General features: G+C 37.0%; 1 protein-coding gene across 1 annotated transcript; it reads right to left on the bottom strand.

The window, feature by feature from the left end:
* Nucleotides 1-1856: 1856 nt before the first annotated feature.
* On the bottom strand, nt 1857-21267 carry LOC140141301 (DNA polymerase epsilon subunit 4-like). The gene is made up of 4 exons (XM_072163125.1): nt 21014-21267; nt 12089-12173; nt 5755-5796; nt 1857-4075 (listed from the first exon to the last, which is right to left on the bottom strand). Exons 1-4 carry the CDS (start codon nt 21236-21238, stop codon nt 4062-4064), a joined length of 366 nt encoding a protein of 121 aa, XP_072019226.1. The 5' UTR covers nt 21239-21267; the 3' UTR covers nt 1857-4061.
* Between the last annotated feature and the right edge of the window lie 2997 nt (nt 21268-24264).

Raw genomic sequence — 24264 nt, 5'->3', positions numbered from 1 at the left:
AACACAAATACTGACATCTGAATTGTATGTTAAAATATGTATAATTTATTTTGATATTGACCATCAATAATACAATGTATAATGTAGCAGCAGTATTTACATTCATGTAATATTGACAGGCTCTTACTCGTGTGCACACAATAATGTGCGATTTCTATATAATAGATTTTTACTTGTTTTCCACATGTTTAGTTTTCTCTATCGAATATATGAAGAGCTTTGTTACAAAACCCCTTACATCCACTTGCCCAATTTTGAGAACACGTCAAAAAATCATCACAAAAATCACTGATATAAGGGGTTTTCAACAAAAGCTGTATTTGGCTGGATGCTCATCATACCCAAGCATCTCGCCAAAAACTGCTTTTGTTGTAAAACCCCATTATATATCAGTGATTTTTTTGGTATTTGATGTGTTCTAAAAAATTGGGCAAGGGGACTATAAGGGTTTTGCAACTTCATATCCCCTTTCAATTCCAGCTGAACAAATGAGGTAAAACAAAGAAATTTACTTTTTCATTCCATACCCCATAATTATCATCAAATGTGTGTATCAGCCCACCGATCGTCATTAAGTGGAGCTTCACCCAGGCATAAATAAGACATAACTAAAGATGAATAGTGATATACGCCAGAGTTCATAATTTTATCATTGATTCATACAAGAATGAGACCACTAATATTTTGATCGGTGAACCATGTACATGGGTAATAAAAACCTTAGTACTTCAGGTTTAGTCTTACAGGTAAATTATGTAATACTTGCTTGGCTAAGCTCGAACACTCGGAACGCTATTGGCTCTGCAATGCGATAAACACACACAAACATAGTGCAGTACAGAAGAAAGCATGCACACAGCTTACTTTACGTTCACGCTTAGTACGCTACATAGACGCAACAGGTATGTTTGAGTTTGGCCAAGAATTACTTAATATACCTGTAGTACACCATTGGGCATTACAATATTGCAAAAAGGGGAGGCAATCCCACGAGCAAATCACATATTATTGCTTTAAATACTCCTGGTGACAGACTACACCCAGTTCCTAATTAATAATCATACATTCTGCTTTGGCAGAAGAAACCAATCTCAATCATATTTCAAAATTTTGTTAATATTTGGGGAAACTCAGAAAAGTCATAAAATTCTGAGGTGCCATCCTTTTTGGGCTTTTCAAGGTCACATCCCGTATGGAAGATTTGACCGTAATCAGAGATACTATAATAATGAGATAAGACACTCTCTACAAACTGCCTATACCATGCTATACCGCAGCTGAAGACAGGCAATTCGCATAGCGTAAATCGCATGCCAAGTCTTACTACTGAGCGTGTAATGAGAAGATACCATAGAGTCCTACATAGAGGTCTGGGGAAGAGGCGGTCCGAATTGACCTACCTTGACCTATAATTAATTAGAGAATCACATTTTTTGTACCGCTCACAAAACAAAGAGTATAAGTCCGCCCACCGCTGTCAATCATTCTGATGAACAAATAAACAAGCTCTGGCAATGACGTAATCCTAATTATAAATGAGAGAATCACATTGTACATGTACTGTCTGCTGTACTAGATGTCTTCCAACAAGTGCCGGAGTGTCGCGGTCCTCCCTTCATCTGTCACACAAGGAGTGTGAATTTCAAATGGGGTTACATGTCTGCCATATGGGGGTGTGTGAATTTCAAATGGAATAACCCAATGGTGGACAAAATCTCAATACCCAAATTAAAGTGGACATACATTAAGCCATTTCTAATTTCTCGAAGCTTGGCTCGTGGTCAGGATTCCTAAGCCAGCAGGCTAGCGCTACCAATGTGGATCAATTTTATTGATTTATCTTTCTAGGTGATGTACGATGCAAAGTTATATGGACTGGCATATAGGACTAATTTGGCTTAAGCCTTATGGCCTATAAGCCTGATCACTATAATATTTTTCACCCTGATGTGGCACTGATGTCAATGACGTGTTGAGGCAGCTGTTTAGCTTGCGAGTCTATGCGTCGTCAGCACTTTGAGTGTCTGCTAGCTAAATGAAGCTGCATCTAATGAAATGCGCACTGAAGTCACTGCCACAACAGGGTAAAAATGGTATAGCCATGCTTCCAAGAAACTGGCCCTAAGTGACTTACAACAGCATACCTGCCAACAAGTCTTAAAACTATTAATTGGGAGTGCTTGCTGAAGAAACTTAGGATGGCTCCAACACGCACCCACCCATCGACCAACAACCAGGGCACAATCAGCGGTTTAACAATGTTCTATTGTTTCAAACAATAGAACACTATTAGAAACTGTAGAAATGTTGCCAGTTCTGCCAGCCCTACCAACGCACAAGGTTGTAGCCACGTTGTGATGTGTTGTGTTACTATAGGGAAAAAATATATATAATTCTCGATCATGAGAGCCAATTAGAGTATGCACAGATATTTGAGTCGAGCGTACAATGCAAAGACCACACGCTTACGGTGCAGACACAGCTTTTGAAAATTGACCAATCAGGTCAAGGTTCGGTCATGTAGGTCGTGCGATCGTGTTATTCCAAACAGTATGCTAACGCAAAAGGTACATACTCTCATGATCAAGAACTAAATATTTTGCCTAAAAGGAAGGGTGCCAGGTGTAGACCAGCAGTTGGGTTTTGAAGCCACACCTTATTATTTGATTGACATTTTTATGTCCTTGCATATTTCCAGCATTCTGGAGAGTCACTGTGTTATACGAAACCAGAAAACAGCTCAGTCCTGGTTTTTCTGGATGATTAGCAGGTATGAGATGCTACGGAATTGGACATAATTATTGTATCTTTAAAACATGCATCTCATTTCGCAATAATGCAACTTGCACTAAGAGTGTGATTTCGCATAAATCACCATACGATTGAAATCCACACTACCCCTGTGGAAGATTTTGGAATTATATTCCAAAGGAGGAGTATGTTTTTCAAATGTAATTGGGCAGTGTTATTCATTTTGAAACCCATACTCCCCCTGTATTATGTCTTTACATATCTTCCACAACTGGAGTGAGTATTTCAAATCGAAGTTACTCAAATGTCTATTCTATTCATTAAACTCATACTCCCTCTGTGGAAGACTTTAGCTAAATTTTCCACAGGGGTAGTGTGGATTTTAAATGGAATAGCCTATTGCCAGTTGCAAGCAAGTATGCCCGGGATACAAGGATTTCAGCAATAACACACTTGATTACAGTGATCACAGGATAACAATAATTTAAAACTTTGTCACCTTTTGTCCAATGGATCAGAGACTGGCGCATTTCTACTCTCAGATGATAGAAGATTCAATTGAAAGTGACATGTATTTGAAACTAAATGAAATATGGAAACATTTGAGTACACTTAAGAGCAGGAAGTCCCATCCACAAAGGGGCTATTCCAATTGAAATCCACACTACCCCTGTGGAAGATTTTTGAAATATCTTCCACAAGGGGAGTATGTTTTACAAAAGAGTTAATCATTTTGAAACCCATATTCCCTCTGTATTATGGCTTTACCTATCTTCCACAACTGGAGTATTTCAAATTGAAGTTACCCAAATGTCTATTCTATTCAAAACTTATACTACCACTGAGGAAGACTTTAGCTAAAATGGAATGGCCCAATGCCACTGAAAAATCGGAACACCACAGATGCCATATCACAAATGAAGTATTTCAATATGGTGAGCCTGACAGAAGGTTGCAATAATGTCCTAGTTTAATACATCCTGATCACTACTCACTTACAAACTATTGATCCACTGCCATCTTGCTCCCAAAACAAGGTTCTCCATGCAAACCCATGTGCAAAAGTACATTTTTGTGTGTCATGCTTTTCTCGAAAAGTTTTGCGCACAACATCAATTGATTTTATAAAGCGTACGCCGTACACGCTCATGGAAGTGTGCGTATGAAACAAAACATTTATAAAATAAAACCTTGTTTTCAGGTGACAATTCAAGGAGTCAATTTACAAATCAACGATGCAGCAGTTTTTTCATGTGCATCCTGATGAGAGCCTTGTGATCTTGGTATCGGATGAAAGTCTTTGTCTGTTATCATTCAAAAGTTCCTGTAATTAGGAAAGAAAACACATTAAGGTAAGGTAGGTTGTATGATATCAAAGCTCACAAGTAAAAGTAGTGCCATCGTCGACATGCCTTATGTTGACATAATGTTGACATTGGCATGTATCCCACATGTCGACAGCAAAAAAAAATTCTAATAAAAAAAAAAAAATTCTTTTCTTTTTGTAAAAAAAAAATTGGCTTTTTTTTTTTTTTTTTTTGAGTAACAGTATTTCTCTGGTTTCCAACCTTGAATAACAAGTCATTTTGGGCCTATAACTTGCTTTTCTGGCCAAAAATATTTTTTGAAAATTAAAAAAAAAAATGTTTATGTCGACACATGCACTGTCGACGTCGGTATACGAATTGTATCGACATTAAAAAACGGTGCCGACGACAGCACTAAGTAAAAGTGACATCTATTTTTCTTCGCGTTTAGGCTAGATTCCTCTGTATACCTCTGCAATCGGTCTGTATTATTTTGTCAACAGAGGGAGACGTTACTGATTCTTTATCAGTCAAAAGTTTACACTTGGATTCAGAGTTAGATGCAAGACATTTTTTACGCGTAGCATTATCAGCTTGCACTACTTGATAATTGATTACATTTGCACACTTCACTGTATAAGTCTATGGCATAAAATTGCTACACATTTCCAAAATTGTGCAGCAAAGTGATCAAAATTGAGTAGCATTTTGCTCTGCAATACCGGCTATATGGCCAACGCTGCTTGGATTCTAGTCACAAGTTCAGGGGCAAAAGCTGATACATGCCATTGCTGTCTTGTATTATTTGCCTCAATCAAAAAAATCTTCAATGGGTACCAAAATCAAAGACATCAGACATTTTTTAGTGAAAATCCAGAGGAATGGTTGCAACTACCGTACCCTCCTTTGTTAGATTATGTTAAAATAAAATGTCTCAGTTGGACAAGTGTTAAAGCACATGATGACCAGCAGTTGGTAGGTCATCAAAAGTCACCTCATAGGTCAGTTTTAGCCTCTAGCAATATCATTACAGCTATTCCATTTGAAATCCATACACCCCTATGACAGACTTGCCCTTATGCTGGTTTCATACTTTCCTGCCGCTTGCACTTTCCCTGTAAATTGCCACTCTGAAGATGATTTTACTTCACTGCGCAGTCCCACCAGAAATGCTAGCGGTGACCAGCGGCAAGCCGATATATTGATCACTCCACCACTTTGCCGCCGTGGCAGCCCCGCTGGGAGTTGAACTCAAGTAAACTTGGAGCAGTGCCCCTCTCACGTTTGAGAACAAAATACCATTTTGGAGCAGTGCTTTCAGAGGATTTCAGAGTCATGTCGCTGTCGCTCAGCGGTGTGCTGCTCCATTTGTAGACAAGTGCAACTTGTGGCATGATGAAGCGTCACACCGCTCAGCTGCAAGCGGCAGAAAGTATAAAACCAGTATTAATCTTTCACACATGGAGTAGTATGTATTTCAAATTGAATTACCTGAATGGGTGACTCCCATTTCAAGTCTCCACCCAGAATGTGGTCATGTCTTCAATAGACTGTGGTTTCAAATGGAATAGGCCAATGTATGTGCCCTCAACTGACTATGTCCATGTCAGGTATCCTAAACCACTCCAAAAATGGTGGCAGATGCTGAAGATTATTTTATAGTTTAAAAAAATAAAACCATATGATATTATCATACCTTCTAAAAATGCATAGGCATCCATTGCATCTACTGAGGAATCTGAAAAGAAGAAAAGAGATAAGAGAGGAAATTATGTATCTATTTCAGATCAATTGAAGCCATTGTGATTTGATCCACACCCTTATTTGATTTAAATCGGATTTTTTGATTTGAATCAATTTTTTTGATTTTTTTTATCCCAAGAACTGCTATACCCCATGATAAAGTCTAAAGAGATCAGTGGAATGCTAGACATATGGTCGAATCCAACCAAAAGTGTCCACGGGCCAAAAATAAAAGTCCGAAATAAAAATGTCTCCACAATTTTTTCCTTTTGCCCATTGATTGATGACATATTGGCCTTATAGGAACCAAAAGTGCCATTACTAATCTTGAAAAATAAATCCAGGGCGTGTGATAGTAAATGTGATATCAAAACCCAATGTTACCTACGAATACCACTAGGATGCTTTCACTATCGCAATACTACAGAACTTAAAACAAATGGAATATTCACATTAACGCCTTTTTCGTGTAATGTAGACCACAGGGTGTCAGGAAAATGCTAGCTCAGCCAGAAAATATTTGTTTTTATTTTTTATAATGCGATCAATATGATCTTAGTCAATTTATGCTAGTTTATTTTTGAAAATGAAGTTTAGGTCAGTTTCTGTATTTTATTTATCAAATGAGTATGAATCAATTTACACATTGTATAAGAACGAGTAGGATATATGTTTCAAGAATATTAGGAATTATACGCATACACCTAACACTTTATACAATGAAAAGGTGAAGAAACCCGGGTATTCGTAGGTAACATGAGCGATTTAACAATATCTATATTGAGTTTAGAGGTTTAAATTTTGCTATTATGGTAATGAATTAATAAAATGGTAGTTTTAGATCTCTTTCAGATGGTGCGTCCAAATGAATAAATGCTATTACCTTAGATCAAAATTTTTTGATGCTTTTAGCAAGATTTTGACCACTTCATTTTGATATACAAGTAGTTAATCAGCAATTTTACATAATAAATAATTGTTGAATGAATCCATATATGGGTAATAATAGTGTCCTGGGGTACCGCTTAAAGTTTTTGACAATTAATTTCCATTGGTAGGGACACTTCATTACACATGTCATGTATTATGCTGTATTCGTAAGTAACATTTCAGTATTTGTAGGTAAGAATTAGACTTTTGGTGGATATCGCAATCAAAACTTCATTTTATAAAGCACTTTGGATGTATTATTTTTCTTTATAATGCGTTTATTGATACTTTAGACCCTATCATGTATTAATAATGTCGGTTCACAGCGGTTGAAAGAGGATTGAAGTAAGAAACAAAGGCACTAAAGTGACTTTAATTTGTAATTGCACACAAATCGCTTAAAACCGTTATTGCAGACTTGTGAAGTCTATCTTGGAGTCAGTTACGTCTTGTGGCCTTTCGTTTGAGGGCAACTACAATTAGCTTTATACCAGGGTCCATCACTGTGTTGTCTAGATCATGAAACAATGAGAACAGTCGTTTTTTCCATGGTATTCGTAGGTAACCTTAGCGAAAACGTCAAAAGTTACCTTCGAATAAATCAATTTGTACACAAATTACTCAGAAACCAGAAGGTCGGTAAACATTTAAAATGAAGCACACATGACAGTTGACAAATCCAAGTATTTATCCCTTCTAATCTTCTTTGAATCTGATTTTTCTTTCAAATGAGCAGACCGTCGTCTATTTCAGTACATATTTTTCAACAATTAAGCCGTATTCACTTTTGCATGGTGGGCATGTATGTGAATTCGCAACTTTCATTGACATATGATTTGATAGCAAACACACAGGCCTTCGTTATGTACCAATATGGGCATTGGCATGAATGGCGGTGTTTTACAATACTGTCATGATGTCAAATTGTATTCGTAGGTAACATTCGGTTACCGAAATTTACCTACGAATACTTGCTTTTATTGTTGACATCTCAGAAATATTTAAGCGCAGGCTATTGAAACTTGGTAGAAATAAAGAGTATATTACCCTGCTCCTGTTGCTTAACTATTGTTTACTATTCTCTCACTTTGTGGAAATGACACAGCTTTTAACATGTATTCGGAGGTAATGCATATTTTTACCAAACCTACCTTTGTGCCATTTAGAATTTCTGGCAGCTAAACACAATAATAAAGATGTCCGAATGCAATGCATTTCAGTATTGGACATATCAAAGCTTGTATTAATTGCGCATTTATTAGTGATTTCCATTTTTAAAGATATATCTAGTGCTATGAAAAATTGTATTCGTAGGTAATGTAAAAAATACCACTCAAAAAATTATCACAAAAAATTCATAATTATGTACAAATATGTGAAAAATTGAACAGGCAATCTTTGAATACACACCTTTCAGAAAATCAATTTAGATTCAATCCAATGACTTCTTTTCGTAACTGATTTAGATGTTTTTAAAAATACTTTAAGAAATATTTTGAAAAAATGGGTAAAAATAGCATGTTTTGGGGTCTCTGTGTCTAAGTTTTTCACAGAAGGGGTCTTATTATATATGGGTGAGCGTATGATCAAGCGAATAAACACAATACAAAAGCGAATGCCAATTGATTAATACTGTTAAGTTATGGCCCTGAACATGCCGTGTACACTTTTCGTTGGATTCGACCATATGCACAATCCTATCAGGTATTTACAAAAAATCAAAACATGTTTCCAGATGTGAAAATTTCAAGGAAAAAATTTGGTAAAATCATGGGATAAAACCTGTTGAATTCTGCACCTTGAAAATGATTTTTTAGCAATAGATAAAATGACATCATAGAGGTATTTAATTGTATCCAAAAGGTGTAGAAACATTACAAATGAAGTAAAACAGGCAATTCAAGATAGAAATTAACTTAAATTGATCAAAAAGCGGTAAAAACTGAAAAAGTTGATTTAAATCAGTGATTTTTTTAAAAAGATCATTTGATTTAAATCGTGCCAACCCTGCCATGGAAGGAGTGGTTAGAAGTTAATCTGCAGATATATATGGTGAATCCAACGAAAAGTGTACACGGCATGTTCAGGGCCATAACTTAAAAGTATTAATCAATTGGCATTCATTTTTGTATTGTGTTTATTCGCCTTGATCATACGCTTGGCGCCATATATAATAAGACCCCTTCTGTGAAAAACTTAGACACAGAGACCCCAAAACATGCTATTTTTACCTATTTTTTCAAAATATTTCTTAAAGTATTTTTTAAAAGCGTCTAAATCAGTTATGAAAAGAAGTCATTGGATTGAATCTAAATTGATTTCCTGAAAGGCGTGTATTCAAAGATTGCCTGTTCAATTTTTCACACATTTGTACATAATTATGAATTTTTTGTGATCATTTTTTGAGTGGTATTTTTTTACATTACCTACGAATACAATTTTTCATAGCACTATATATATCTTTAAAAAATGGAAATAACTAATAAATGCGCAATTGATACAAGCTTTGATATGTCCAATACTGAAATGCATTGCATTCGGGCATCTTTATTATTGTGTTTAGCTGCCAGAAATTCTAAATGGCACAAAGGTAGGTTTGGTAAAAAATATGCATTACCTCCGAATACATGTTAAAAGCTGTGTCATTTCCACAAAGTGAGAGAATAGTAAACAATAGTTAAGCAATAGGTGCAGGGTAATACACTCTTTATTTCTACCAAGTTTCAATAGCCTGCGTTTAAATATTTCTGAGATGTCAACAATAAAAGCAAGTATTCAGTAGGTAAATTTCGGTAACCGAATGTTACCTATTTGAATACAATTTGACATCATGACAGTATTGTGAAACACCGCCATTCACGCCAATGCCCATATTGGTACATAACGAAGGCCTGTATGTTTGCTATCAAATCATATGTCAATGAAAGTTGCGAATTCACATACATGCCCACCATGCAAAACTGACTACGGCTTAATTGTTGAAAAATATGTACTGAAATAGGCGACGGTCTGCTCATTTGAAAGAAAAATCAGATTCAAAGAAGATTAGAAGGGATAAATACTTGGATTTGTCAACTGTCATGTGTGCTTCATTTTAAATGTTTACCGACCTTCTGGTGTCTGAGTAATTTGTGTCCAAATTGATTTATTCGAAGGTAACTTTTGACGTTTTCGCTAAGGTTACCTACGAATACCATGGAAAAAACGACTGTTCTCATTGTCTCATGATCTAGACAACATAATGATGGACCCTGGTATAAAGCTAATTGTAGTTGCCCTCAAACGAAAGGCCACAAGACGTAACTGACTCCAAGATGGACTTCACAAGTCTGCAATAACGGTTTTAAGCGAGTTGTGTGCAATTAAGCAAATTAAAGTCACTTTAGTGCCTTTGTTTCTTACTTCAATACTCTTTCAACCGCTGTGAACCGACATTATTAATACATGATAGGGTCTAAAGTATCAATAAGCGCACATAGAGAAAATGATACATTCAAAGTGCTTTATAAAATGAAGTTTTGATTGGGATATCCACCAAAAGTCTAATTCTTACCTACAAATACTGAAATGTTACTTACGAATACAGCATAATACATGACATGTGTAATGAAGTGTCGCTACCAAGGGAAATTAATTGTCAAAAACTTTAAGCGGTACCCCAGGACACTATTATTACCCATATACGGATTCATTCAACAATTATTTATTATGTAAAATTGCTGATTAACTACTTGTATATCAAAATGAAGTGGTCAAAATCTTGCTAAAAGCATCAAAAATTTTGATCTAAGGTAATACCATTTATTCATTTGGACGTACCATCTGAAAGAGATCTAAAACTACCATTTTATTAATTCATTACCATAATAGCAAACTTTAAACCTCTAAACTCAATATAGAAATTGTTAAATCGCTCATGTTACCTACGAATACCCGGATTTGTTCAAATTATCATAGTATAAAGCGTTAGGTGTATGCTTATAATTCCTAATATTCTTGAAAACATATATCCTACTCGTTCTTATACAATGTGTAAATTGATTCATACTCATTTGATAAATAAAATACAGAAACTGCCCTAAACTTCATTTTCAAAAATAAACTAGCATAAATTGACTAAGATCATATTGATCGCGTTATAAAAACAAAAACAAATATTTTCTGGTTGAGCTAGCATTTTTCTGACACCCTGTGGTCTACATTACACGAAAAAAAGCGTTAATGGGAATATTCCATTTGTTTTAGGTTGATTAGTATTGCGATAGTGAAAGCATCCTAGTGGTATTCGTAGGTAACATTGGGTTTTGATGTCACATTTACTATCACACGTCCTGGATTTATTTTTCAAGATTAGTAATGGCACTTTTGGTTCCTATAAGGCCAATATGTCATCAATCAATGGGCAAAAGGAAAAAATTGTGGAGACATTTTTATTTCTGACTTTTATTTTTGGCCCGTGGACACTTTTGGTTGGATTCGACCATATGCTGCCTATTAAATACTTTTTGGGGATGTACATCACATTGTGTACCCAGGTAATTCACAGGCAGGTACAATGTATCTCGGGCGGGATCCCGGGTATCTGTGGTTATGGATCAAATTAAAGTTGAGTGGTTTTGTATATTGACCCTAAATTATAATTGTGAGTAGCAATGGTATTTTTAATAGTGAAAATATAAAATGTTTTATGTAAATAATAGCTTGTAAAGATATTGTTTAACATTGTTTGATCTTTTCAGTTATCCCAGGAAATGAACTCTGGCCTCTTGGAAATGGATTTTCTGGCTATAGGGACCACCTCATTGGTGCCATTGAAATTTTCACACAAACTTACAGAACTAAAGCAAGGCTTGTAAACATATTTTTAAAATATTAATGACCCTCAGGTTAAGTGAATTCAGGCTAGTGCTGTCATTGAAATGGGTTTTTTCTGGTCGACATGTTGGTAAAATTTCTACATGTCAACATGAAAGTACGCCCATGACTTGGTGAAGAATGTCAATGAAATTGAATATAATAAATTGCATATATACCACAAAAAATACCACAGTAAATGCATATTCTAAGCATTACCTTTAATGCATGACATAAGCTTAAGTACAATACAAGCTCGTGAAGCTACTTAATGTAAGTCATCATGGATATTTTAAAGATTTGTAGTTAATTTTAACACTCATAAACAATATCGATAAATGTTGTAATCCAAATGTTACGTTGACATCAGCAACTTTTTCTGATGTCGACAACATAATTGCATGTCAATGACAGCACTACTTAATACTTTTGCAGATCAGTACCCCAACATGAACCGGGGACCTCATAAACCAGAAGTGATCTAACCACCGAGCCAAACTTACCAACATCCTGTCTCTTGATTGTTTTCCTTTTATTTCTAGAAGTGTAAGCATAGGCTGACTTGGCAAAGTGTTCTAAGAATAATTCCTGTCAACAAAACACAAAGATACACAACATAATTAAAATCATGGTAGTGGGTGCACAACCCCTGTTCCTTTCTTATTCGGGCGAGGATGACAATTTTTTCATCCTTGTCTGTCAGACTTGTAGTACCCGTACCCGTACTCGTACCCGTACTCAAGTCCCAATTTCCGTACCCATACCCATGGCTCCGTACCCGTACTCACACCTTATTTTGGCTTCAGACCCGTACCCGTGGCTTCGGACCCGTACCCGTACTCATGGACTGGGACCCGTACCCATACTCATGGCCCGGGACCGTACCCGTACGGGTACCATACAGTACATGGCTAAATGCATGCAGGAAAGTGATATTCACAAGCTAGATCCACTCTCACTTCCCACTCCTTAATCCCACTGCACTGTGAGTCCTACATGTATGATCATAATCAAAACAAATCTAGGTTACTTGGGATGTGAGCCAGTGCCCTAAATTTTAGCCTAAAAGGTAAATATGGCCCTGGCTACACAAAATGTGTATGCTACATACAGTGTAGATACCTACATTGTGACAGCCTCCAGCCTGATGTGCACACTTTATGCCACCCATATACATAAGAATTACATGTCGCATTCACACTCTGACTGATACAGAAAAAAAGCAGCAAACTGGAAAAACATTTCAAGAAATTGCTTTTTGTGGTGAATTTCAAGTTATCGTGTTCATAGCTTTTATTCATGATTTTAATATTCCCCATCCAAATACACTCCCCTACATGAACACAACATGAAGAACTACATGATAATGTGACTGGTGTGAGTAGTGAACACTTTCTGCCATGTACTTGGGATCACAGATTCTGTGTTGGAATAGTGCATCTGAGCGGGCATCTGAGTCACATGAATATAGAGAGTTCCTTTACCTGTAAACACTGAGAAATTTATGATTTATAGGAGCTTTATAGGCAAAGTATTAATAAATCTTGGATATAATTATCCTGATGTACATAATTAATGATAATGATTATATAAAAGCTAATTGGATAATCTGGTATGTGTCAGGGATGTGTACATGTGTATGAAAGGCTCCACTTATTTGGAAAATTGACAATTAATTAAAAGTCTACCAATTTTGGATCAAATTTGAGATGCAATTGATGTTTTGAAATAAATAATAACTTGAATGCTATATCACTGCTAAATGTATGTTGAAATTAGTATTGCGCAGTGTGTGTGTCCATACAAAGACATAGTTTTTTCATTTGCATGAAATTTGCATCCCAAAATATGCCACCTTTAAGCTAGATTCACTAAGACCATCAATATTAGATCTCTTTTTGTAGTTGATTAATTCCGAAAAGTCAGTTCTGCAACTTTCTGTAAATAAGAATACTTCTTAGCAAATAAAAATGTCTCAGCGACTCAAGGCACACATATCAACTTAAAATGTATGTTGTATGATTATGACGTAATAAATTTCTCTTATAGTTTTGCTGCGGAATGTAGTTTTATTCATTTGTTGTGGCATAAATGACATCAAAGGGTGTATTTACAGCAAGGTATTGCTAACAAATTAATGTTTACACCAATAACAATTTGCTTTGTTTTATACCCATACCCATAATAGGACCGTACAAGTACCCGTACCCATGGCCCATACCCGTACCCATACTGGGTCTCGTACCTGTTCTCGAGTCCCAATTTCCGTACCCGTAACTGCATATTTGCTGTGTGGGACCAGACCGTCGTCAGAGTGCAACACTATCGTAAGTGCAGTAGAATGTAATAGCTGCCTTTTGTAAAACACCTATTGTTTGCAGCACAATCCCCTCATCATGTTCATTGTAAAGTGTGGCTGTTCTGTATATTTTCCTGATGGCCACAAAGCTAACCCCAAGATATCACCTTAACATATAGTTGGGTGTTTTTTCTACTGTTATTGGTTGAAAAGTAAGTTATTTTATTGAAATGTTGCAAATGGCAGCTATTGCATTCTACTGCACTTACGATAGTGTTGCACTCTGCCGACGAACATAAGGTCAATAAATAGACTGTATAATATGGTGTAGCTGCAAACAGTTTAGGGTATGGTACAGTGTACCAGCTTATTTGATGCAGCTTGTTGTTCTGAGTAATTTGACACCAATTTCATTGAAATCGGCCAGAAATTGAGACAGTGCCGGCCAAATAACAACACACAAGGGGGAGGGGCAGATTTGTACTTTATTTTCTAGTTTTAAGGGAATTTTATCACATTATAATGCATTTTTGGTATCTGGTCGTGCATCATGAAGTGGGGTATAGGAAAAGGTGGAGGATCTCAAGATAGGCATGATCACATTTTTAACATGTGAGGGCAGGCTTCATTAAGCTTCTTGTGATCCAAGATCATGTCTTAACTGTGTAATCCAATATTTTAGGAAAATGAAGAAAATTTGGATTTTGACCCTCAAAACTCCAATCTGCATGAATTTGAGAAAAACTGCATTTGAATAATATTTGATACTATCAAGTACATGTAGTGAAAGCCACATTTCATGAAACATTAGCGCATTTTTGTAAAATGGCCCTCTTTCAAAAATTTAGCCATAAAATACATACAGTAGGCCTACACACATGGTAAGACATATAGGAAGCCATTAATAATGCTGGACACAAAATTTGGGACATTCAGGCGAGCATACTTTTCCTCATAACATACTTTTTGTAGCCAATTGTAGGCCTACATATACATGATTGACCCCTCATTTTTTAAGTTAAATGATTCTCTTTTTAATGAAAGCAATTTTAGGCCATTTTAGGCGGTATTTTCAATTCGCTTAAGGGTACCATTAATGTTGAAGTGACAGAAAGGCGTTGATACAGTGAAATACATTGTAGCTGGAAGACTACAAGTCCTGTGTAAACTTGAACGTCTCAGGACCCTTTTACATGTATAACATACGTAAATTCATCTCTAATAAATGCCCCTTACGAAAAAATTAGGTAAACCAGGTGAAAAATAAGCGCCCACCCAAAATGACTTTGTTAAGGGTTGTTTTACAATCAGGGTACATTTGGGCTGAGCACCATATTGTGCCCTGTTTCAAATATTAGATTAACTTATGATTAAAAGTTGCCATGCCTAATTATTGGCCCCTATTAGTTCCACCTACAGCCACAAAGAAACTGTTTGAAATGCTTAGCAAATGATGAAAATATACATTTCTGTATGATTTTGGGACAAAATAGCCGTCTCATTTGACCTTTGTGAACTTTGCAAATGATATATCACTGCCAGCAATAACATAAAAACATATTTTGACAGTTCAGAAGTAATGTTTGAAACATGATTGTTCAAAATTGAGAACCATGTAAGATTGCGACTGTTTCATTAATTATACCATTTCTTCAAATTTATGTTGAAAATTCGTCAAAAAATGTCCTCTCCGAATACAAGCTCGTTATCCATAGTTAAAATTGACCCAAGACTAAAATTATATTTTCTTGAAAAACACTTATATATATCCTACAAACTCATAATAAACACTTAGTCCACTTACAATTAGTTTCCATGTATCACATGTTTGAAAGTAGGACGTCAGGTATCCGACAAAATGTGTCCTCTCCGAAAAATTGGGTATAAATAAAAAAAAAAAAAAAAAACATGTTTCTGGCATAACTTGAAACTCTGAACACTTGACGCCTAAAATTTTTACAGATTTCCTATTTGACCCATCCACAACACAAAAACAAATAAATTGAGGAAAAACTAGACACTTCATTTTTCACCCCCAGTGAGACAATCTGTGTACCCTGATTGTAAAACAACCCTTAAGCGCCCTGGGCGCTTATTGGAATGAATACGGTAATTCTTAGTTTACTGTTAATCGCCCGCGTCCAAAATTGAAAATTGCAAAATATTTAATTATTTTATTTTAATTTTTAATTTTCTCCTTTAAAATAACTTTTAATTACTTTTACTTGCTACTTTCTATGAATCATATAAAAATGATGAATACACAAACAGCATAACTGCGCCTTATACTACAATGTATGTGTCAAAGTAAGCATTGATAAAATTAATTAAATGCCGACTCCCATCAAAACGGGTTGGTAATTGGTTGTGATAACTATTATACTAAATAGATAATTAATAATTAAAAGTCACCTCGTCCTATTTTTAAAATCTTGAACAGTAAACTGTTCATGTTTTTTTTTTTTTTTTTTAAGGAGGAGAGAAGGTGAAGAAAAAGTCACTTGGTACCCCGGGATTCGAACCGGGACCCCTCGCATGCAACGCACACGATCACCGACATGTAGCTGCCGAGGTTTGGCTGCCCCGGGCAGCAATTCCCTGGGTATTTTATGACTTTGGCTGATTGCGTCATCAAGTCACATGGAATGCATGCACGCAGAGTGGTTTTAATAGTGAGCTTTAGTGAGACCTAGCTGGGTTAGGGTTAAATTTCAAAATTTTATGAACATACTCAAGAGGGGTACTGAGCTAGTTTTGGTCTCATTTTGTTGCTATCTACATGTAGCTCAAATTGTGGAAAGAAAGAACTTCACACTTTATTTACTTCTTGAGATATTGCAATTCAAACAACGTGAAGTCAGGGGTGGAGGATCCTACGGTTGAGGATCCTACAGTTGAGGCATGTGTTAAAGTATAGGAAATGTTGATCTTCAGCACGTCACAAATATACATTTTTACTGTAACTTCATATTAATCCCAGCAATTGAGTAGTCCGAATAATCAGACCCAGAACAAAATATGAATTTCTGACATGATCGTGTTCTGGGTCTGAACTGTTTCCATTCAAAATCTTGATGCCAAATTGGACAAAAGAAGCACATGGTCCTACTTCACAGTTTTAATCCCCTATTCATGTTGCGCGAATCACTCTATTGTGGACCATCCTTTTGATACTTGAGTATTTGGACAAGCGGAACAGTTTTGACAGGCCTTTTGTCTACCTCTCTGTTTGTAAACAAACGAGGAGGTCGAAATTGTCCTCCGCTGCGAATACGAAAGCAGCGTAAAGCTGCGTAATAGTACCGCGGTACGGCAGTAGTATTGAGATGGATGTACCATGGCATGTGTGAATGTAGTCTGGAGCTTATTTGTTTTTTTAAGAACATCAAGAATCCATAAAATAAACAGGCACAGAGCTACAATTCAAAACACAAACAAACTTGTCCCATTGGCACACTGTACAACTCTAAGAATAAAGGAGCTGTGGTAGCTGATGTGAATTATATTATGCCAAACAACCACAGAAGCTAGCCAGATCAAGCAGCTTAAATAGCGCCCCTCATTAAAATGACATCACATCATCACATGACATTCCATGCACCTCTGCATTGGCTCAATGCATACAAAATTTTCAAAACTGAAGACATGCAAGTTTCATTCTTCTAGAACTCGAGTTTAAAAAAAATTAAACTGGGGGTCCACGTATTTTGAATCTAGTAGATGAAAGTTTATTGTAAATGCCTGTGTGGGAATTTGTGCTGCCTAGTCCCAGGGTTGCCAAAAGATTTCAGCCTGAATCGCGGGTCAAATAATCGAAAAGACGCCCAATTTTTCTCTTTACCATTGGTTTCTATGGGACATGAAACTATCGGAAGTCGCTGGAGCCAATGTTGAAAAATCGCCCAATTTTTTTTCTTTTTTTTTGGTTTCTATCAGAGAAGATGTAATAAAGAGGAGGGTCAACGGAATTATATCCTTGAGATAATCCCGTAGGTAATCCTGTCGCATCTATTCATAGTCCTTTATTCTCAAGTAGTTAGACATCCACTTGAAATATCCTATGATGTTATGTGTGTGACCTCCCATGGTTGACCAATTTTCACTTCAGAATTGAAAATATTTCCCATGTTTCTATAAAGAATTTGTTAAAAAGTATGAAACGTGTGTGTTAAGGACCTGCTGCTTGGATGGGATACCACATGTGGGTAATACAAGAAAGAAATCGAGTGCTGTAAAATTTCCCCCAAATCCACGTTTTTTTGTAAATAAATTTCTAAAGAAGAAATTTTTAGGATTTTTTAGAGAGGTGATGATTGTTGATCATTTCTATTTTATTATTTTATATATTTTCCTGTCATTTCCTGCCAACCTAATAAAGTTATTCTGATAATTGATAACATTCTTTATCTTAAATAATAGAGTCTGAAAGTGGTAACAAGTAGCAAAAATTATAATTTGCCATAGAACTTCAGTCATATTTTATCTGAAATATGACTAGATGACAGGGTCTGCATGCATGCTGTGTATAGCATGATGACATGCACACACTGACCTATCCCTAAAAGCAGTTAGGTGCAACTTGTGTATCACACCCATCCTGGGTTCAAACCCTATTGTGGTATTCTATTGTTAAAAGCAGCTAAATAGGGTGATTCATCATTTACTTTGAGTGTAACGGTCTCACACATATTTTGTTTGAGGATAGCTTTCAACCTCCTCTTTATTACATCTTCTCTGGTTTCTATGGGACAGGAAATTGTCAAAAGTCGCAGGAAAAATCTTCAAAAGTCGCCCAATTGGGCTACCAAATCGCGGGTTTGGCAACCCTGCCTAGTCCCATATGCATCTTCATGTTGCCCGGAAGCAATATGCGCAAGGATTTTCCCCCTAAATTTTCAGATCCCATGCATGTGATTGGTCAGTTCTGTGCATGTGATGGGTGCATGCATTCAGTGCCAAACTAATTTGCATACCTTATAGTTGTGTTAGTAGTTTGTATATGTGCAAAAGGTCCCGCCAAAAAGGGAATTTTGGCTCTGGCCCCACATGGCCTAGTTTCGAGATACTCTAGCTAAAATACAGGTTTACATTTACTATCTTACATTATCTTGCTGTATTTCAGCTAGAGCTCCAAACGACAAGCTTCCGGGTTTTTTGGAGAACAATACTGTTACGTAAGATGAAGAAGAAACCCGCCTCGAGCCCGCCCTACTCATTATTTCATTGTACTTATTGCAATTTGCCTCCACACATTACGTAATCAACACAAAGCTTAAGTTTTGTGAGGATTAGTGAGTGGATAAGAAATTGACAGCGGAGGATACGAAGGACACGCCGATTGCTACTTGTCAATCATGAATTGCCGCAACGTTTTAATATTTTACTGCATGGCATTCCGCAAGCATCAAGACAAATTATGCCGTATTTTTCCCAAGATCATCTCATATGAAGTAAGCTGAATGCGATCTGTACTTTTGTAACATTCCGATTGCTTTTGATCACCTATTATCGGCGAATTTGCTTGAAAACACGTGAGTTCATGTTGTGTAAACATAATTAGCATAGATACAAATGAAATTACGATGCAATACAATGCAATCTGTAGGTATCCTAGGTGAATTCAAATTTGCCATCAAATTGCATCGTTTTATATATCAAATTAAAGCCCTTGAGTAAACTAAGCCAAAACTGAAAACCTTTTTTTCATAGTACTTTCCGTAGCAAAGTTACATCTTGTCAAAGATTGACTTTCATCAAAAAGATTCAGCTAGCAAAATTCCCCAAAACGGCATTTCGGGGGTGTTTCTAGATCTTAGTCTCATGGCGATGGCAGCTTTTTTAATGGAACTGCTATCAAAATCCTCTAAAATTCCATGTGCGACTTGATTATCACCATAAAAATCATATATTTGGGTCAAGTGAAGTATAGAAAACATATTTATGTAGGTTTCCTTCACCCACCTATTCTCGAAAAAATTCAAATTTCTATGTAAATATGCATTGTGTTGGGGCCCGGTCTCGCGTAATTAAGCTGACTAGTAAATGTGTTAACTAAGGTTTGCCTAGGTTACCTACAATCTGAATGCGCAGCAGATCTATAGAAATAACGTTGCCCGGTTTTATGCAGAATTTAGACACTGTCTGACATGGCCCATCGCTATATCTGGTTCCATACAGCAATACGCAGTATTGCTGTCTGGTAAGCAGGTACGAATTGAGACGTTGTGAATTGAGACGTCGGAGCCGGTCAAACACAGAGGACTAGCCTACATCCCGTATCCTACTATCACTCAAACAAGCAAATCTCTTCACGAATTCACTCACCTTGCGATCCTACATCATCAGTTGAAACAAACATCTAAGTTTCCAAAAACAACTTTGTCATTCCTCAAAACTACAAGTAACTTCATTAATAAAAATTGAAATCATACTATTACCCGTTATTGAAAATTTTGTTCGATTTATGTGAACCAAAAGAACGCATACGAGTCGAGTTCAGTTTACCAAAATGGTAGCTCCTGCCTCCTGGTCACCTCAGATATGACGTCAGTATCAAGCTGCTTATTAAGCGGTGGATCGGATTGGTTGAAATCAACGCCACGCTTTTTGACCTTACAGGGTCAGAGATATGCATGTATGAAAACAGCGATGCGGATATAGTATCATCACCGAGAACTGAGAATTGCGACATTTTCGATGTTTGTACCGGGGAATTTCAGACACGGAGACTCCGCGGAGATTTCGAAAAATTCGCCCAAAGGTAACCAAAGGGTTGGGGATCGCATTTTTAACTATCACTAAATGTTTCGGAATTGAGGTCGGCTAAAAAGTAGACAGTTTCGGGGACTGTAATTGGTGTAGATGTCACATTTTGAACAGTGAGCGATAAGTGACCAATTTCATGCTCAGCACAAGTGACTATCTTTACACAGGGTAGCCCATCGCCCAGTGATATTTTGTTTTAAAATTCGATACTGTGTCTGTGTGTACCCTGGACCAGATAGGCTCAGGAGCCTCAGACCTTCGTACGGAGAAGGTCAGTGGAAATCGTAGTGACGGAGGTGTGAGTACCTCGCCGGCTAGTGTTATAAAACAATGTTATTTTTTTAGGCTTAAATTTTAAGCTTACCGTTGCTCTTGAGATTAAAACTACGGACTCTTGGCTTGCTAATGTCACATCAGGGTCTGTCTTCATGATTGTCTTTATTCTAGTCATTGGAAACTTTGTTATACGGTTTGGTTTATCGCCAGATCCTGCTTCATTTGTCCCATTCTGGGTCATTTCTTGTTCTGTTTCAATCTCGCGCGGTTCTGTGTTGTTTTCAGCCATTTTGTTTTCCTTTTTTCTGAGCATTGTCCCGTGTATAATTTTGGCTCTTTTAGTTTTCCACAGAATATGAGGATTGTCGGTAACCAGCCAAATCTTAATTGATTGAAAGTGAAATTAGCAGAGCTGCATATGTAATCGATACTAGTAATAGACAGCACAATTGGGTGTTATTGGGTGTATTATTTAAGGGCGCACACCACCAATTAAGCGTCCCATTGAAACACATTATTTTTCTTAACCGCGATTTAAGGGGCCCGGGGTAAGGGGCTGTGCAATAATGAGCCCTGGGTCCTGGGGAGGGTAAAATTGTGTGTGGGGGTGTGTGAGGGTGTGTGGGGGGGGGGGGGGGAAATTTTGACGAGCCAAATGGCCGGGGGGGCAAGCATTTTTGGTAAGCCGAGAGGGGGCAACTCAGGCAAGCGATTTTTGGCACACATTCATCTGCGCCTTTTAAATAAAACGCTCTAAAAGGCTTATGAAAACAGTACGGAAACGCTTAAATATGCAGATTTTCCTGCTCGCTGCGCTCGCAACATGTAGGCCTACCTAGACCATTTGTAATTGTCCATGCCAGAGAGATCCAGGCAATATGACAAAATCTGGGAACGTAACATGAAGGTTGGCCAAATCGGTTCATACTTTGTAAGATTGATGTACTGGATGACATATTTTCACATGCCAGACTAGACCCACCTGACCCCCCTGGGTAGGGAGATATGGGTACCCCCTAATTTGGGGCTTTTGACACAGGTAAATTGCTGTGAAAACAGTTGAAAAATGGCAAAGTTTATGAAATTATTTTTCTATCAGCAACTTCTCGATTGGATTTTATTTTGAAATATTTGTCAAGAGTAGGCCTATAGTTGTTTTTTTGTAATACTAGCGGTCACCCGTCTTTCGCGGTTCGTAAATAAATGTAATTTCACAAATGCATCACCACCCTCCGAGTTATTATTGCGAACAAATTGACCAACTCCCTAATTTATTACCGATTGATCACTTGTTCCATTTAATTCATTTTAATCCGCACTTCTTCTTTGTTGCCCCCCCGTGTCCTCCCGTTCTTTCCACTGTTCTCCTTTAGCTCACATCCCTCTTCTCACTCTTATCCGCTCTGCCTCTTATATGTCCCGAGTCATGGTTTTAGTACTTCTTCCTAGTCAACTGCTAAAAAATTAGTGAAACATATAATGTACAATTTTTAAGTCAGTATAAGTAGGCCTACAAGTAGGTCCTCTGCGGTTATTAGTTTTTATTTTTGCCATATTCGCAAAGTTTGATTGCCACCCGTGCATCGCGGATTGTTTACCCAATGTCGCCAACCCATGGCACCCATGCACTCTCATCACTCATTTTGACTTTCCCGTGTTTATTAATCCCACTTGCTTTAGAAGCAGCGTGCTGATACGCGATGTCGCAAGATGACGCGAACTAAATGATACGCGTTTTTCTTGTTTGACGCGGCGTGTTGATACGCGAAGACGCAAGATTTTTTTGTTTGACGCGATGTAGTTGTTAGGCGGACATAGTAACTGATGCTCACTATTTTGAGGTCCCTGGATATTTTTAAAGGTATTTTTGCTCATTTTTAGACTTTAATCACTAAGGTTTTTAAAAATGAGGTGAATATGCAGCGTAACTCGGTGAATGATTAGGTTTGCAAAAGTGAAATTTGCAGTTGCATCGGCTCAGATGTCGGCTGCTCATTGGGTATATGTTCTGCCGACGAGGTCGGCCCGACTTCGATTCGACCACCGGCCGACGTAAGGCCGTGTAAATTAATATTTTGGTTCTCGTCCCTCCCTCCTCAATTTCTGGGATTTGTCAGATTTTTTTTTTTTTATAGATTTATTTTTTAAGACTTTGGAATGATTTATGAAATCTTCATACATATAAATAAGTTTATTAGAGAACAAGCATCACTTCCAAGTCTTTTTGTGGTACTCTAGGGGGGGTATCCCTCAGAATCTCAAATTTAAAAAAAAAAAAGGGCCTCATCGTTTCCTCGAGCACTGTTGGAGAAGACCGAAAACTACTGACAATGCTAATTTTACATTGGAAAAAAAACACAAAAAAAAACACACCTCCCTCCCTCATCAATTCATGAAAATCCTCTGGACGAGAACCAAAACATTAATTTTATACGGCCTAATGCCGACTGCTTAAAAGCCGGTGCCGACCCTAACCCGATGAGATGAAAAATCATGAAAAAAAAATCAAAAATATTATTTAGTAGCGTATACGCTGCTTACACCGAGTCTTGCACTTAACTACTCTATTTTACAACGAACACAAATTTCCTAGCTTAATTCAGTTAGCAGCCTGGACAACCGATTCTTTAGAAATGCTTAGTCGCGCTGAAAGTCGATCGATACATGTTAAAATCAGCACAATTCAGAGATACACCTTTTTGCTATGAAATTAATTTTCTCGGTCAAATATAAAGCAATTTTTTTTTCTTCAGTAATGTCAGTTAAAAACTTGGTGCTTGGATATACATTTTTTTACAAATCCTGGTGTTAAAATTAAGCATCAAATTGTGTCTTTTAGTGTGATATTTTTGATTTTTATAGGCCTTCAGTTCGCCCGCGAGCTTTTTACGGAATTCATTTTTTAGCGTCTCAAACTAATATAATTTGCTAAAGAAAGATATTTCCCACCTCTGTAAAGCACATCGTGTGGGTCTATATATTATAGTTTTGTTAGAATTTCCGTTTTTATTTTACCCTTTTTCCCTTCATACTTCGAAAATGTCTAACTCAGTACTTTTATCTCGAGAGCAACCAGCACAAATAGTCGATATTTCCTTTGTTGTTTATCCAGGTCAATTTTCCATTGAAAGCAAATTGCCCGACCAGCGATTTGGTAGCCCAAATCCCCAATTGAGTGTTCTGGTTAAACATGATCAGTAGGAGCGCTATAGGCCTGGGAATTTCTTTGCTATATTGAAGTTCTAGCAACACTGTAGCCATGCCGGTATTCCTATTAAACCCAGGGATATCGATCCACAATGCTAGTATTAGCCTTAGATTTCACTCGTTGATTTTGAA

The sequence above is a fragment of the Amphiura filiformis genome, chromosome 19 (genome assembly GCF_039555335.1).
Source record: "Amphiura filiformis chromosome 19, Afil_fr2py, whole genome shotgun sequence".
NCBI lineage: Eukaryota > Metazoa > Echinodermata > Ophiuroidea > Amphilepidida > Amphiuridae > Amphiura > Amphiura filiformis.
The sequence above is the reverse complement of the archived record's forward strand: the minus strand, read 5'-3'. Positions and strand labels throughout refer to the sequence as shown.